Consider the following 13,468-nt stretch of genomic DNA (forward strand, 5'->3'; position numbering starts at 1 on the left):
AGGGATGGATCTGACCTCTTTGAGGAAAGAGATGCCCTGGGGATTTTTCCATCATTTGTCAGTGGCTGTCGGAGTCTCTCCCACCCCATTTTCCACTCTGTTCTACCTAGGTTCGTCCCACACCCATCACCATGGCATCCGCATGCCTCTTGCCATGCCACAGCCCTCCAAGTCCTCACATCGGGTGAAAGTGCTCCTCTGCCTTCCCTCCCCCACACCAGGTCTGGGTTTGCAGGCCCCACAGCTGCTGGGTCCTGGACTCGGATCTCTGCCTGGCTTCCTTGGGGGCAGTCACCTTCAGTGGAACTGCAGAACACCGCCAGGCTAATGTCTCCAGGGTGGGGTGAGCAGACCCTCAGCAGCCACCTGCCCTGAAGTCCTAAACAGCTTCTCATCACCTCTCATTTTAACATTAGTCTCAAACCACCTAATATTTCCCTGGCATGGAGCCAGCCCTGGCACTCAACCCAGATTGGTGCAGGTCCCTCCCCAGGGGCCGGCCCACTGCTCCACTCTGATGTGTCTGGGTGGGAAAGCAGGGGTCTGTGGGCCACCCCCATGCAGTTGTGGTACTTGCTAGTTCAAGGGGGTGGGGAACAGCCTAGGGGAGGCACAAAATGGGAGCTCATGAGGAGACACTTCCCCAGCCTTGAGCAATGGAGCGTCATGGCGGAGCCTTGTGCCAGGCCAGCAGCATCTGTTTCAGGTGGGTGCCATTCCAGGTCCACACAAGGGGAACCATGTGTGCCAGGGCCTGGAAGAGAACAGCTGGCTCCCCAGGCCTCTGCTCCCTGGCTTGTCCCAGGCAAAGCCTGGACAGGAGTTCTGAAGCTCCATCCCCAACCTGCACTCCCTGGCTTCAGCTCCCCATAACCTGCCAGTGGCTGCTTCTCGCTGGAGTGGCAAGTCCGGTGAGATGCAGTGCAGCAGTGTCTGCACAAGGCATGGCTCGCCGGCAACTGAGAACAGGGCTGGTTCAGAGCAGGGGGCAGGCATTCTGTGGCTGTCGAGTTCTTCTGGGGGTTCCCTGGGCAGCGAGAGTGGTTGTATGGCACCAGTGGAGAGGGTGACCGAGGGTTCAATCGGTGGCGATGTGGAGCACAGAGCAGCCCAACAGGACTGACGTTATCTGCAGTGGCTGCATCCTCCGTGAGCCAACCAGCCAGGCCCCTCTGATGCCAGCCAGGCCGGAGCTGATGAATTAAAGGCCACAAATGGGCTCTGACATGCCTGGGCACCTTCCCAGTTGCCTGGTCCCTTGGTGGAGGGCTCAGGCACCTTCTTGCCCTGGCTGAGGTGGTTCTGGTGAGGATCTTTGGGCTCTGGTGCCCTCTGGGCCTTGGCTACTCCACCGTCATCCCTGCAGACATCTCCCGACTATGGAGACCAGGCAAAGCCCTGTCTGCATTTCCCCTTCACTGCTCTGGCCCTTTCCTGGCCTTGTGCCTTGGCAATGGCTGGCACCACCATACCCCCTTCGCCCCCTTGGTCTAGGTCCCACTATGACTCTGGAATCAGTGCCGAGAACAAGCTGGGTGTCCCCCTGGAGCACTGCAGGGCCCAGCCAGAGCAGCCCCCATCCCCTTGGCCACCTTGCACTGCTGCAGTTGCAATAGAGAAGGACTCACTTATCAAGGCTGAGACGCTGTCCACCTTGGGGTCATAGGAGCACTTCCCTTTCCCTGATTCCAGCTTCTCCGGCTCCAGGTAGAAGATATAATCCTGGAACAGAGAGAGAAGGGAGCCCATTACACCCACCCTTCTATTTCTGTAGGACAGAGGAGCCCAAAGCGCTTTCATAACTCCACAGCACTCACAAGCCTCATCTCACCCAGCAGTAAAATGCAGCTCCCTCTGGGGGAGGAGCACGGCAGCTATTTAGCAGCCCACAGTCATGCTGCATATACCAAATGGCAGGCAATGATGGAGAATGCTGGGTCCGTTGGAATTGCGGAGGCAAAGTTAGAGGCAGAATGGAATTACCCATTGAGGAGGAGGAATCTGAGCGGGACACGGGGGTTATTGCTTCTCCTCTGGGGAATTATGTCATGGGATGGTTATTGCTTCACAGCTCTGGCACTAAACTCCAGCTGGGGCGCATCCCAGAGGCAACCTGGAAGCACCAGCTGATGCAGAATGTGTTGGTACAGTGGAGCGATGTGGGGCTGTTACTCCAGTGCTGCTGTGAGTGCACAGTTCCCTTCCCAGGTGGGCCTAGACAAAGCCCCCTTGTACAAGCCCAAGGTTGCTCAGCGATCGCCCCATTACAGCACCTGTCCTTCTGTTGCTACCATTAATCTTGCTGGAGTCAGTGGCTGGGCATCTATGGTGGTGGGGCCCCCATCCTTTGTCTTGGCTTTCCATGCAGAGTAGCATTGCATGCAGGTTTATTACAGCAGTAGCAGCCACAAGCTGACAACTCTGCCATCTCCCCCCAGCAACGGCACCTCAGCCACGACGGAGGCGCTGACCCAAAGCTAAGGGCCTAATCATTCATTTTTAACAGGCAATTTCCCATCCAAATATCAACTAGGCCTGGCCCTGCTTAGTGTTTCAAAGGAAAGACAGTCAGTGCCTCTGTCATAAATTCATAGACTCTAGGACTGAAAGGGACCTCGAGAGGTCATCATGTTATTACAGCTACAGAATGACTGATTTGCAGGAATGCTGCTGGTTGTTAGCCACAAGCCTTTTGATGGCAGCCTGGGTTAGAACAAAAACAGAAGCAACCCCAGCTAGGGCCCCCCTGAGTGGCTGCTAAGGAAATGACTTTCCAGTGCAAGCAGCAATGAGTTAAAGCCTCCACAGTCCTTCATCCTTTGCATGTGACACCACAATTATTGTCTAGTAATTAAACTCCATTGAGTAGGAAGCTTAGGAAGTGGGGATGGCAAGTGTCTCTATGTAAATGGGTGTTGGAAGATCAAATGGTGAGACCAGGCTACATGTCCTACCCTCACACTACGCCATATCACCAGTACTGGGTGATTTCATTCTAGGAAGTTCCACCCACCAATAGAGCAATCCAGGAAGTACTCCCCCTTAGGATGGCATTCCAGGCAGTGTGGCAATTTATTTACTTTGTACATTTGACCTTACTTGGGAAATAGTCCCTGGTTTCCCAATAAAGCAGGTCCCAAGTCATCAAAGCATCTCTGTTCAGCAAGGCATTAAGCATGTGTTTAACTCAGGTGTTGCCAACTTTAAATGTTGAACAATCCTTAATCTGACCTGCCAAAATCATGAGATTGGCTTAAAAAAACCCTAATAATAATTGTGGGGTTGTTTTTCTTTGATTTCTAGTTTCCAAGCTTGTGGGGCACACACGTCATGTTTTCAAGCTTTCCTCTGCAACCAGAATGGCTAGAAACCGTCTTTGATTTTGAATGAAAGCCGAGACTCTCCTACAATCTCTTGACGCCACCAGACAAAGGTTTAAACAAATACTCCAGCAACTGCTGGACTCGCAATCAAACTGTGAGAGTTGGCTGCAGTATTAACCTTTAACCGTAAAGTTTAAGCATGTGCTTAAGTGCTTTGCTGAATGGGGCCAATATTTAATTAGGTCTGGTCTGTACTAGTGATTTCCCCCGAGTTCAGCCAGCCACCACTGTAGCTGCACCAGTGTACGCAGTGCTAAATAGCAATTTGCACCGACTGAGTCCAACCCTGCTTGCCACTTGGGTTGGCTGCTTCTGGGCCAGTTGTGGTTTCCCTTGTGTACAGCAGGGGTTGCTACACCAGGGTGATATCCTCCATGCAGCCCAGGCGTTCGCCAGCTTCTCCAGCCGTCCAAATGTCCCCCCACAGTGACGGCAGAGACAAGCATCACAAAGAGAGAAGGAAGTGTGAGTGTAATACCACAGAACTGGCAGGGGCGGGGCCGGGAGTGGCCTTGCACTCATGATTGAAATGGGCTAGATTTCAAATGGATGACGGCCCTTTGAACTCTCTCCAAGTTCCCAGGCCATCTCCATGGCAGCCAGCCCACCACCATGTGATTTGCTATTGCACCTCATATTAGTCCTACACCAGCAATGGGCTTGCCTTGTTTGTCTCACCCAGCATGCTATCACCACCTTATGCCCACAATAACTTTTGGCAGGGATATTCAATCTTGTACATAGGGCATGAGCCAATCGCTGGCTACTAGAGACCTACGTGAGGAGAAGATTACCCCACTGCAGGGCTTTTACACCTTCTCCTGGTGCCAGTGTCAGTCAGAGATGGGACACTGGGCTGAATGGACCTTGGTTCTGATTCTGCCTGGCAATGCCCATGTTCCCGTATATCTGGGCAGTCCAAGGTGTCTCATCCCTGGCTAGTGATATTTTGTATGGCAGCATGGTACAAACCATCCAAGAATGAAAAGTCATACCAGCCCAACTGCCCTACGCCAGCCTGCTTTCTTGCCACTCCTGCACTTATGAGTAGAGAGCCATGGGTACCAGTCTTGGTGTTTTGAGGAAAAGTCACGCACCCATTCCTATAACCTGACAAGGTGTCTTCTGCTTTTTTGTCTGAAATCCAAGAGCCGGTCCTGCTTAAAACTGGTTGAAAAACCAGTGGAATGAAAACCGCTGAAGTTGTTTTCATTCTGAATGGTTTGAAATTGATCCATTTTTTTCTTTCTTTGCAAATTGGATTTTTTTAAATTGAAACCCTTATCCAAGTGGTCACTGCAATTTTTCATTGCCTGAAAGTTGGGAAACAAAAATTGCGATCGACACTTTCATCACAAATAGGGCATGGTGGATATTTGTGTGTGATAAAAAAAAATATTTGCTGGAAACCAAAAATTATGCTGGTGGTGGTGTGTGACCAAAAAAAAAAGGGGCATTTATGAAAAAATGTTACTTTTCAATGGAAAAGCTTTCCATTGGAACATTTTAACCATATCTAGTCCAGACGTTCTGCTTGATCTAAGCTGTTGGTAACATAATTGCTGTTGACTGTTGGAATGTTCCGCGAATATTTCTCTAACAAGGGGATGAAAAGGAGGGTCGGTTATGGGCTTCAGAGCATGGTAACTGTTTTGGAAGTGGCGGATTTGAAGGTCTGGAAGTGAAAGACACAGGGTTCAAATAGCTAACTGCTGAGCTCATCTCCATCTCAGAAGTCACACAAACGAGCTGTGCTGAAGTTGTCTTAAAGATGGATTGGATCAGACAGAATTAATCTCCCTCCCTTGACCCCTCTTTTACCTGAGGACTTGCTCATGTCAGCTCCTTTCAGTGGAATGGGCTGAGTCAGGGCAGGAGGTGCTGTTATAACACAGAACCATACAGAGGCATTAAGGCTGGGATGAATGGATGGGATGAAAAAGAGCATTTAGCACGGTGACAATGGGTAACGCAAACAACTAGCTTCACTGGGAGTATGCACATCAGTGTGACTGAGGTAAAATTGAGTATTCTTTCCTGGGTGCTGGCTGATGAGTCTTGCCCACATGCTCAGGGTTTAATTGATCGCCATATTTGGGGTTGGGAAGAAATCTTCCTCCAGGGCAGATTGGCAGAGGCCCTGGAGGTTTTTCGCCTTCCTCTGCAGCATGGGGCACGGGTCACTTGCTGGAGGATTCTCTGCAGCTTGAGGTCTTCAAACTACAATTTGAGGATTTCAATAACTCAGACATAGGTTTTATAGAAGTGGATAGGTGAGATTGTGTGGCCTGCATTGTGCAGGAGGTCAGACTAGATGATCATAATGGTCCCTTCTGACCTTAAAGGCTATGAGTCTACGAGTCTATGAGTACGTACGACCTCCACCCTGGTGTATATCCAACCATCCCAATCCAACAGCTATTGCCACACCCGCACTGAGTACAAACACACAGCACCCCATCTACATATGCAGCACTATGGCGCATTCTCCTAGCATGAACGGCAGCTGCAATTCAATGATGCAGGTGAGCTGCACTAAGGGTTACTGGAAACTGACCCAGCGCTGGGCAACTCATTTATTATGGATAATTCATCCAGCAAATTTAACCCCGTTTTCCTTCTCACGCAGACTTTGATCTTCCCAATTGAGTTCCTATTTGCAATGGTGAGACCAATCGTTTGGGCCAGACACTTTCAGACAATGGCTTCAGGAAAACTTCGCTGCCACTGTTTCTCAAGTGTGTAATTGGTCCTCTAAGCCACATGGTATATTTTCTGCTCCCTGATTGGATGAGACAAACTTTTTAAGCAGGAGACCGCGTGATGAAGAGCATGATAAAGGGCACCATCCCCTGAACAGTCACACCAAGTAAAACCTACTCATGAATAACCAGCAGTTAAAAAAAACAAATATCCTGGCTTCAGACTCAGAGCTTTCTGGGCTTGGAGCCTTTGGCATCCATGCTTCCAAGCACATCAGCGAGGGCCAGAAAACCGCCAGAAGATGCAAGCTGAGTTCCTCCCATAAACATCTGACTCCAGGTACTGGCACTTTAAGAACACTCCCTTCCGAAATCTCACGAAAATTGAGCCATTTGGGAATCCCAAGGCCCATTGGCAAACGCTAGTTTGCGGGTTTGGCCTGGTGCTAGTGGGGGATGTGGTAACATGAGATATCCAGGGGCCGGCCCAACGATAGAGTGTTTCTGCTCATGGCCACTGGGGAGGGGTCTCCCAGCTAAGTTGTGGGCGTGCTAGGGCTGCTACAAACTGGCATAGATTAAACCTCCGTGCTACCCAAGAGCTTGTGGGCACAGATATGGCATCCAGTCAGCTCAATGGCCCCCTGCCCCAGTTCAGTGCTGAATGGAGCTTGACCAAAGGCTCCTGTCTCTTCCTCAGGACGTTGTCTCTCTGTCTCACAACTCCTCATCTTCTTGCTGGGGGGGTCCAGCCCAGGAGGGCCCACGAGACGTCCGCCTCTCTGTCCAGGGAAAGGGCACTGTGGCTTTTCCTCCATTCTCTGATGATGGGGACGCAGGCAGCAGTGAGCTGTGGCAAGTGTGGCAAGATGTCAAAGGGAGCTCTTCCTTTCTGTCCCAAGAGGGCTGGCGCAGAGGGGGCACCTCCTGGGAACTGTTGTCTGCCTGTCACGGGGGCTCCTGCCTCTAGCCCAGCCCAGGCTGCCCCTGGCCCAGTGGGGAGCATGCTGTTGTTCTGATGGGGATACACGACTCCTCTCTGGTGGAATGCAGCGATGCTGATGGGACTGGGGCTGCAGCAGGCAGGCGCCGGAGGAGAATCATGTGCCATGGGGGGCTTCACGCAGTCACACACCAGGCCCCGAATCTCAGCAGAGGAGCCAGCTCTCACATGGGAGCCAAGGAGGAGAGCTGAACTGCAGCTGGGCTGGGGGAGGAGATACGCATGGTGGGGGGAGAGTGGGGGGCTGAGAAGACCCAGGAATTGGGGAGCTCCCCCCCTCATCCTGCCCTGGGATAGCAGAGGGAGAGCAGGATACCAGGCTCCACCCCAGGAAGCAGCCGTGGGAGGCAGGTGCCCAGGTCTGTGTGCCCCGCCTCCTCCCATGGCTGCTTTAGGGAACTGTCCCCATGTCAGTGTCTTGGCCCCTTACTGGGTTGCAGAAGGTGCCTCCTGCCCCCTGCCAGGCAGCTGCTATGCTCCCCATGCTTTGGACCCCGCTGGAGGGTGGGGGAAGTGGCTGGTCTGAAACCTGCACAGGGACTGGCATCTACAACCGTTGGGGTTCAGTCCCAGCTGAGAGACGTTAGCCAAGCGTGGGCAGTTGGGGTGCTCTGGGCCCAGGAGGAGCATGTGTGCATGAGGGGCACTGCTGGATCTTGCTGGCCCCTGCCCATCAGTGCTGTGGTGGGCTTTGGTCTCTAGGCTCTCAGAGAATAACTTCCCTGATGCAAACTGCCCCATGGAGAAGGTTCTGGGGCATGAGATGCTCCCGTGGCCTGGCAGCGCCCCCTGTTGGCTGCTTCTGACTGGGACATAAGGACCAGACCTCGGTTCCTGAGCTCCTAAAATGCGCTCTGGGGGCAGCCCCTGGGAGGGACGGGGGAGAACTGGCCTGGATTCCTGAGCCCCTGGAATGTGCTCTGGGGGCAGCCTGGGGGGATGAGTGGGAAGGACAGGACCTGGATTCCTGAGCCCCTGGAATGGACTTTGGGGGCAGCCGGAGACAGGAGGGCAGAGCAGATACCCTCAAACAGAAGCCTTGAGGGTGGTGCTCATGGCACAGGAGGAGGATTGCTCAGGGAAAATCAAAGCTCGAAAGAAGCTGAACTTCCCCCTGGGACCATGAGCTCCTGATTCCTCCCAGCACCCCAAGCTGCTTATGGAGCCAGCGATGCGAACCCAGGCTAACCCTGCCTCGATGCAGTGAGCCAGCCTGGCTGCTAGCCCAGTGGGAAGATGATCTTGTCAAAGAGACACTGTCAGGAGCAGGGCCTCAGAGCTGTACATCCCATTCCCCCGCCCGATCTGGCCCATTCCCAATTAAACAACATAATCCATCTCCAGCTGGAGCGTTGTCAGCTTTCCTGCCTGGGTGATGGGCACTGCTGTGCTTAAAGAGCCAGGCTGGGGAGCGCCTGCATGTGTTTTGATAGGTCCTACCAACAATCAGGCCCAACATCCACTGTTCCCTCACCCCTGTGAATGGTCGGTGCTCTAAAGGGAATCTAGAGCCAGTGGCTCCATTCCCGGCATGGGGCCCCTGACAGTGTCCCTCCTCCCCACAGCGTCTGGAGCAAGGCCTAGGGGAGCAAGGTGTTAGTCTGAGAGGAGATGCGAGGACTGGCTGCTCTGTGCTGGGTGGTGGCACAGACAGCTCAGCCATTGCAAGGGGCATGCCCAGCTGGGGGTTAGCGGTTAGGTGCATGCCATGGGGGAGGAAGGTTAGGGAGCCCAGGAACGCCCTGGGAGGGGAGCCGGCTCCTGCCCTTGGGGGGGGTCTGAGCGCGAGTCCCACCTTGCGTTCTGTTGGTGTCAGGTTGTGGGAGGAGTCAGCGGCTCGGCTTCCCCGTCCTCCCGGCTGGACGCTTTGGGTCAGCGCAAAGGCCTGAGGAGAAGGAGCAGTGCAGAGAGTTAGAGCTGGGGGGGCCAGAGGCCACCCGGGGGATGGGTGGGGATGGGCACTAGGGCAGCGGGAGGGAGTTATGCCCACCTGGAAGGGCAAGAAACTCCCTCCGCCCCTAGACAGCATGCCTGCCCCAGCTCCTAGAGTGCCCCTGTGGGCAAAGCCAGCGCTCTTGAGCCCAGGGCATTGTGAGTATGCCCAGGCTATTGTGCGGGCCTCATGTGATTGTGCCCACCATGTGCTAGCATGATAGCATGCTTGTGATGGCATGTGCGGGCATGATGTGTGCCAGCATATGTGGCACGTGTGTGTGTATGGCACACACTGGATGGGCCTCCTGCTGCCCAGTACTGACACTGACAGCAGATGTGGACCTTTGTGACAACCCCCCTCTCCTCCCCGGGGACAGGGGGATGGACCAAGAACCTCAGTTAAACCTCAGGGAATCCTGGCTCCCTCAGAGCTGGGTCCTGCCCTGTCTCTGGGACTGCGTGTGACCAAATGCCACATGGCTGGCTCAGACCTGCCACACAGTATACATAACCGTGCCCTTTGCTCTGCCTGCTGCATCTTCGTGACACCCAGACTGAGAACCCCAGGCTGCCAAGAGGTCAGGACAGCCGCAAATTCCCTGATGTGGCCTGTGGTTCGAGGAGGGTCAGGGCTTCCCAGTCCTTATCCCACACTCATCCAGGCCTGCTCAGCGGTGCCCATGGGCGCTATACAGGAGGTGCCGCCCTGGCAAATCTGGCCTCTGAGACCACCTGTCTCAGCTGGGAATAGTATGGAGCCCACAGTTCTGTAGCATGGCTGGGAAATCCCTTCCTGACCCCAGCTCTTGCCCTGAAGCATGAGGATGATGAGGAAAGCCAGGATTATCCCAATCCCACAAAGCTGCTGCGTGGGGCCAGCTCCTTCTTCTCTAGTTACCTTATGCACAGCTTCACTGTCTGGATTCTCTCCAACGGACTGCAGTGCTGTGCTACTGGGAGGTACCAGCCCACCTGGCCCCCAGGATGAACAAGAGGGCCACACCCTGTCCAGCAACAGCCACAGCCTATTTGAAACCTGGGAGGTGGTGGGCGGAGCCTCTCAGAAAGAAAAGCCCACTCCCACAGCATGTGGGATTAGATTTCCCTCCACCCCCCAGGCTGGGGAGTGATCCCCTCCTTCCTTGGCCTCTTGGAGGAGACTGACAGCAAGGGCCCGAGGTCCATTAGGGCCCCTGATGCTCACGGCGATTAGGGGATGCAGCCCCAGGAGAAATGCACTGAGATCCACATGAGCCCCTAAACAGCCCTAAGGAGGGGACAGCACAGACTCTGCTCATCAGGGATCACAGCTGGATTGGAATGGATGATATGGATGTGGGGAAGCCCCTCTGTCCCAACCCCCATCCTCTGAGGCAGGCAGCCAAGAGAAACCCTCACATGACAGCCAATAGAAAGCCAGGAAGGGATGCATCCATTTATTGCCGAGTGTGCAAAAATGCATGACCGTTCAGCTGTGAGTGATGAACCCAAATCACACAGTCAGAACAAGGCAGGTGTTAGCCAGGCACAGTCCACGACACAGCTCGTGTCACCGTGTGACGCTGTTCCCCAGACTTACAAGTTGGCCAGCTGGATGAAATGCCGGGGTGGCTGGGTGCTGTGATGCACATTCTGTTGGGGGGAGCTGTGGCAAGAAGCAGGGCAGTTTGCTCGCCGCCCCATCCTCTCTAACTAGAGTCAAGTCCGGAGGGCGAATTGCTGCTGAAGAATCGAGTGCGTGGGCGAGATTCCTGGATGGTTTGGGCCCACCTCAGTTCCGGGCCCGGTGGATACACTACGAATCTCCCCACACTCGGTGTCGCTGCTTTCTCCTCCACTGGCAGGCTGGCCCGCAGGCCCCGAGCTCCGCTGCTGCTCGGCAGAGGGGCAGCAGTATTAATGAAGCCATTCGCAGACACAGGCGGGCTTAGTAATGGGACCGAGGCGCTGACCCGTGCATGGGATTAGCTCTCCAGTAACACAGGACTCGCTGCGACGCAAAAACTGAGATTCTCCATTCCACACCTCTCCGTACGCACATGATAGAATAACCTAGTGCTGAGCGCTACCAGAGCTCCGGTGGAGCCGAGCTGAGGAGCAGCACCCAATTACTTCATTTTTGACTGTTTAATATGTGTCCCTACCCTTGACTCTGGGGGCATGAGCCTGTCTTAGACACATACAAAGAATTCACTGGTGTAAACTAAAGTGAAATGTACCAAACCCTCTCTCTCATTTACCCCTCCCTCCCCATGGCTACCTGAGCATCTGCTATGCAAAAATTTCTGCATTCCCCATGTACCCCATGCCGTCAAAACTCATCAGTCTCCAAGGGGAGAGAGACATTCCAGCCCCTGGGTGGGACCACTCAGCTCCCCAAGCTAGGACACCGAGCAGCGCCAATGACTCTGCAGGCAGCCAGGCCCAAAACAGAGATTCTCTCACCTCAAAGCTCCCACCTGTGCAAAGCTCCCGGCAGATCTTCAGTGAGAGCCAGGGGCATGGCACATCTTAGCACAGTGCAGGGCCCCCCGGCTGCTTTCAGGATGGAGCCCTTCCCTGCCCAAGGATCCTGTCCAAAGGGGATCAGTTGCTGAAAACTCCCCCTGGCAAGGAAATCCATGTAAAGCGAACCCCACACACATAGTTCAGAGACACCGGGATGGCCAGATGGCTGCTATATTCCATGAGTGCCCTCTTTTGAGCTGGCTACAATGGCCCCAGGTTCCAGACTGCGAGGAGCAGCTGCCTGGCCTTGTGCCAGAGACCTTGGCCAGGCCTCTTATGGGCCTCTCGCAGGGTCCACTGGGCTGAGAGCGACTGCAAGACACAAGCTGAGCCAGGGTGACAGCCTCTTGGAGTAAATACTGCACCACCCAGGGTGCCTGCAGGACTTGTCATGCCTAGGCCAGCTCCCTGGGGCTAAGGAGATGCCACCCCTCTGGCTCGGCGTGCGTGGCTGAGCAGTGGTCCCCCCGGCGCCTCACCTGTGCTTTGCGCCCCCTGTTGACAAAGGTGCAGATGGGGTTGTAGGCGCCAGTGCCGCAGACGTACAGGTGGGTCCGGTTCCAGGGCTGGATCAGGCGGATGAAGTTGCCACATTCGCCCTGCGAAGCAGGAGAAGAATGAGAGGGGAGCATGCGCAGGATGCTCGGCACACCCATGCCCGCCCCAGTCCTGCTCACATGGTGCATGCTCAGGCCTCCGATGTCAGGGCTGCTGGGGACTGGCGTGTAGCCAGGAGGGTGTCCTGGTGCGAGAGGGGTGGCGTAGCCTGATGTCAAGCCTGGGGCTCCTCTGAGCAGAGGGATTCAAATAGCCCAGGGATGGTGGGGGTCAGTAGATACTGTCAGGACCAACACTGCTGCATGGCCTGGAGCTGATCCAACCCTAGGGACTCAGGGAAGGAACTTTCTCCCCACACTGAGTCCCACTGGGAGTGGCTAGGGCTGGTGTAGCCATAAGCAACCCCCCAAGCCAATGCTCCCTGCCCTGCTCCAGGGCGCAGGCAAGCGGGCACCCCACCCTCCCTGCTCTGGGGCACAGACCAGTGGGCGCACCACCCCTTTCTGCTCCAGGGCTGGTCTCACTGGGGCTACATTCTGGGGCCAGTCAGGCTGCGTTACGAATGGGTGAGATGCAGCAGTCCAGCAATTAGGGCTGGCTGTCCTGCTGGGCTCAGCTCCTTAGTTATCGACCCAGGGTCAGGGCCAGGCATCCTGTTCGCAGCTCCTGTTTCCTCCGTGTTGGGGGAGGGAAGCCTGGGAGTGCAGTGGGGGAAGCTGGGGAAGGAGTCGTTGGAAAGCTGGGAGGCCGAGTGGAGGCTCAGGCATGTTTGTTGTGGGGGGGTGGGGAGCCCTGCAGCAGGAGTGGCAGTAGCTGAGCGACCAGTGGAGGGAAGGACTCAGTATCAGGCGGCTGCCAGGCATGCAGGGCTTGGCTCCAGCGGAAGCAGCTCAGTGACCGCCAACCCCTCACTTTCCTGGAGCCATGCAGACTCGTTCGATGGCCTGACGGGAACCGCGGGGCGCGTGGGCTGAGGATTTCTGGTGGTGCCTGGCTGCTACCAGCAGGAGCCTGGCCTGAGCCTGGGTGTGCCCCAGGCAGCAGTGACCACACGGCATGTAGGATGCAGGGAGCAGCAGTGCTGGCTGCCCCGCTACCCCTCCTTACCCTGTGCTCTTGGCAGAGGGGCCACAGGGCCAAACCTGCATGGGCAGGGGCAGCCAGTGCTGCTCATCGCCGCTGCCATGGGGCTGGTTCCTGCACCAGGCCTTCCCCCCGAGCACTCCACTTCCACTCTCAGGGATGGGGACTGATGCTGTACCTGGGTGGGCCAGGCTGGCAGACTGGCGCTGAGCCTAGCATGGGCTCAGGGGGCAAGGTGCTGGGAGCAGCGGTGCAGGGGGAATGGCTCCACAGGTGCGTCCCATGGGCAAGATTTC

The 13,468-nt window shown here is 55.3% G+C and overlaps 1 protein-coding gene across 3 annotated transcripts in view; it reads right to left on the reverse strand.

Moving 5' to 3' along the window:
* SEMA3F (semaphorin 3F) overlaps positions 1–13,468 on the reverse strand; it is a 105,175-nt gene that overhangs the window by 18,280 nt on the left and 73,427 nt on the right. For 2 of the 3 annotated variants that reach the window (XM_050958645.1, XM_050958646.1), the window contains 3 exons: positions 12,011–12,130; positions 8,884–8,973; positions 1,629–1,722 (listed from right to left, as the gene is read on the reverse strand). In XM_050958645.1, coding sequence (XP_050814602.1) covers positions 1,629–1,722; positions 8,884–8,973; positions 12,011–12,130 — 304 coding nt within the window. The remainder of the gene's footprint in view (positions 1–1,628; positions 1,723–8,883; positions 8,974–12,010; positions 12,131–13,468) is intronic. The other variant, XM_050958647.1, reaches the window with a different exon arrangement.

Source organism: Gopherus flavomarginatus, chromosome 6 (assembly GCF_025201925.1).
Source record: "Gopherus flavomarginatus isolate rGopFla2 chromosome 6, rGopFla2.mat.asm, whole genome shotgun sequence".
Taxonomy (NCBI): Eukaryota; Metazoa; Chordata; order Testudines; family Testudinidae; genus Gopherus; species Gopherus flavomarginatus.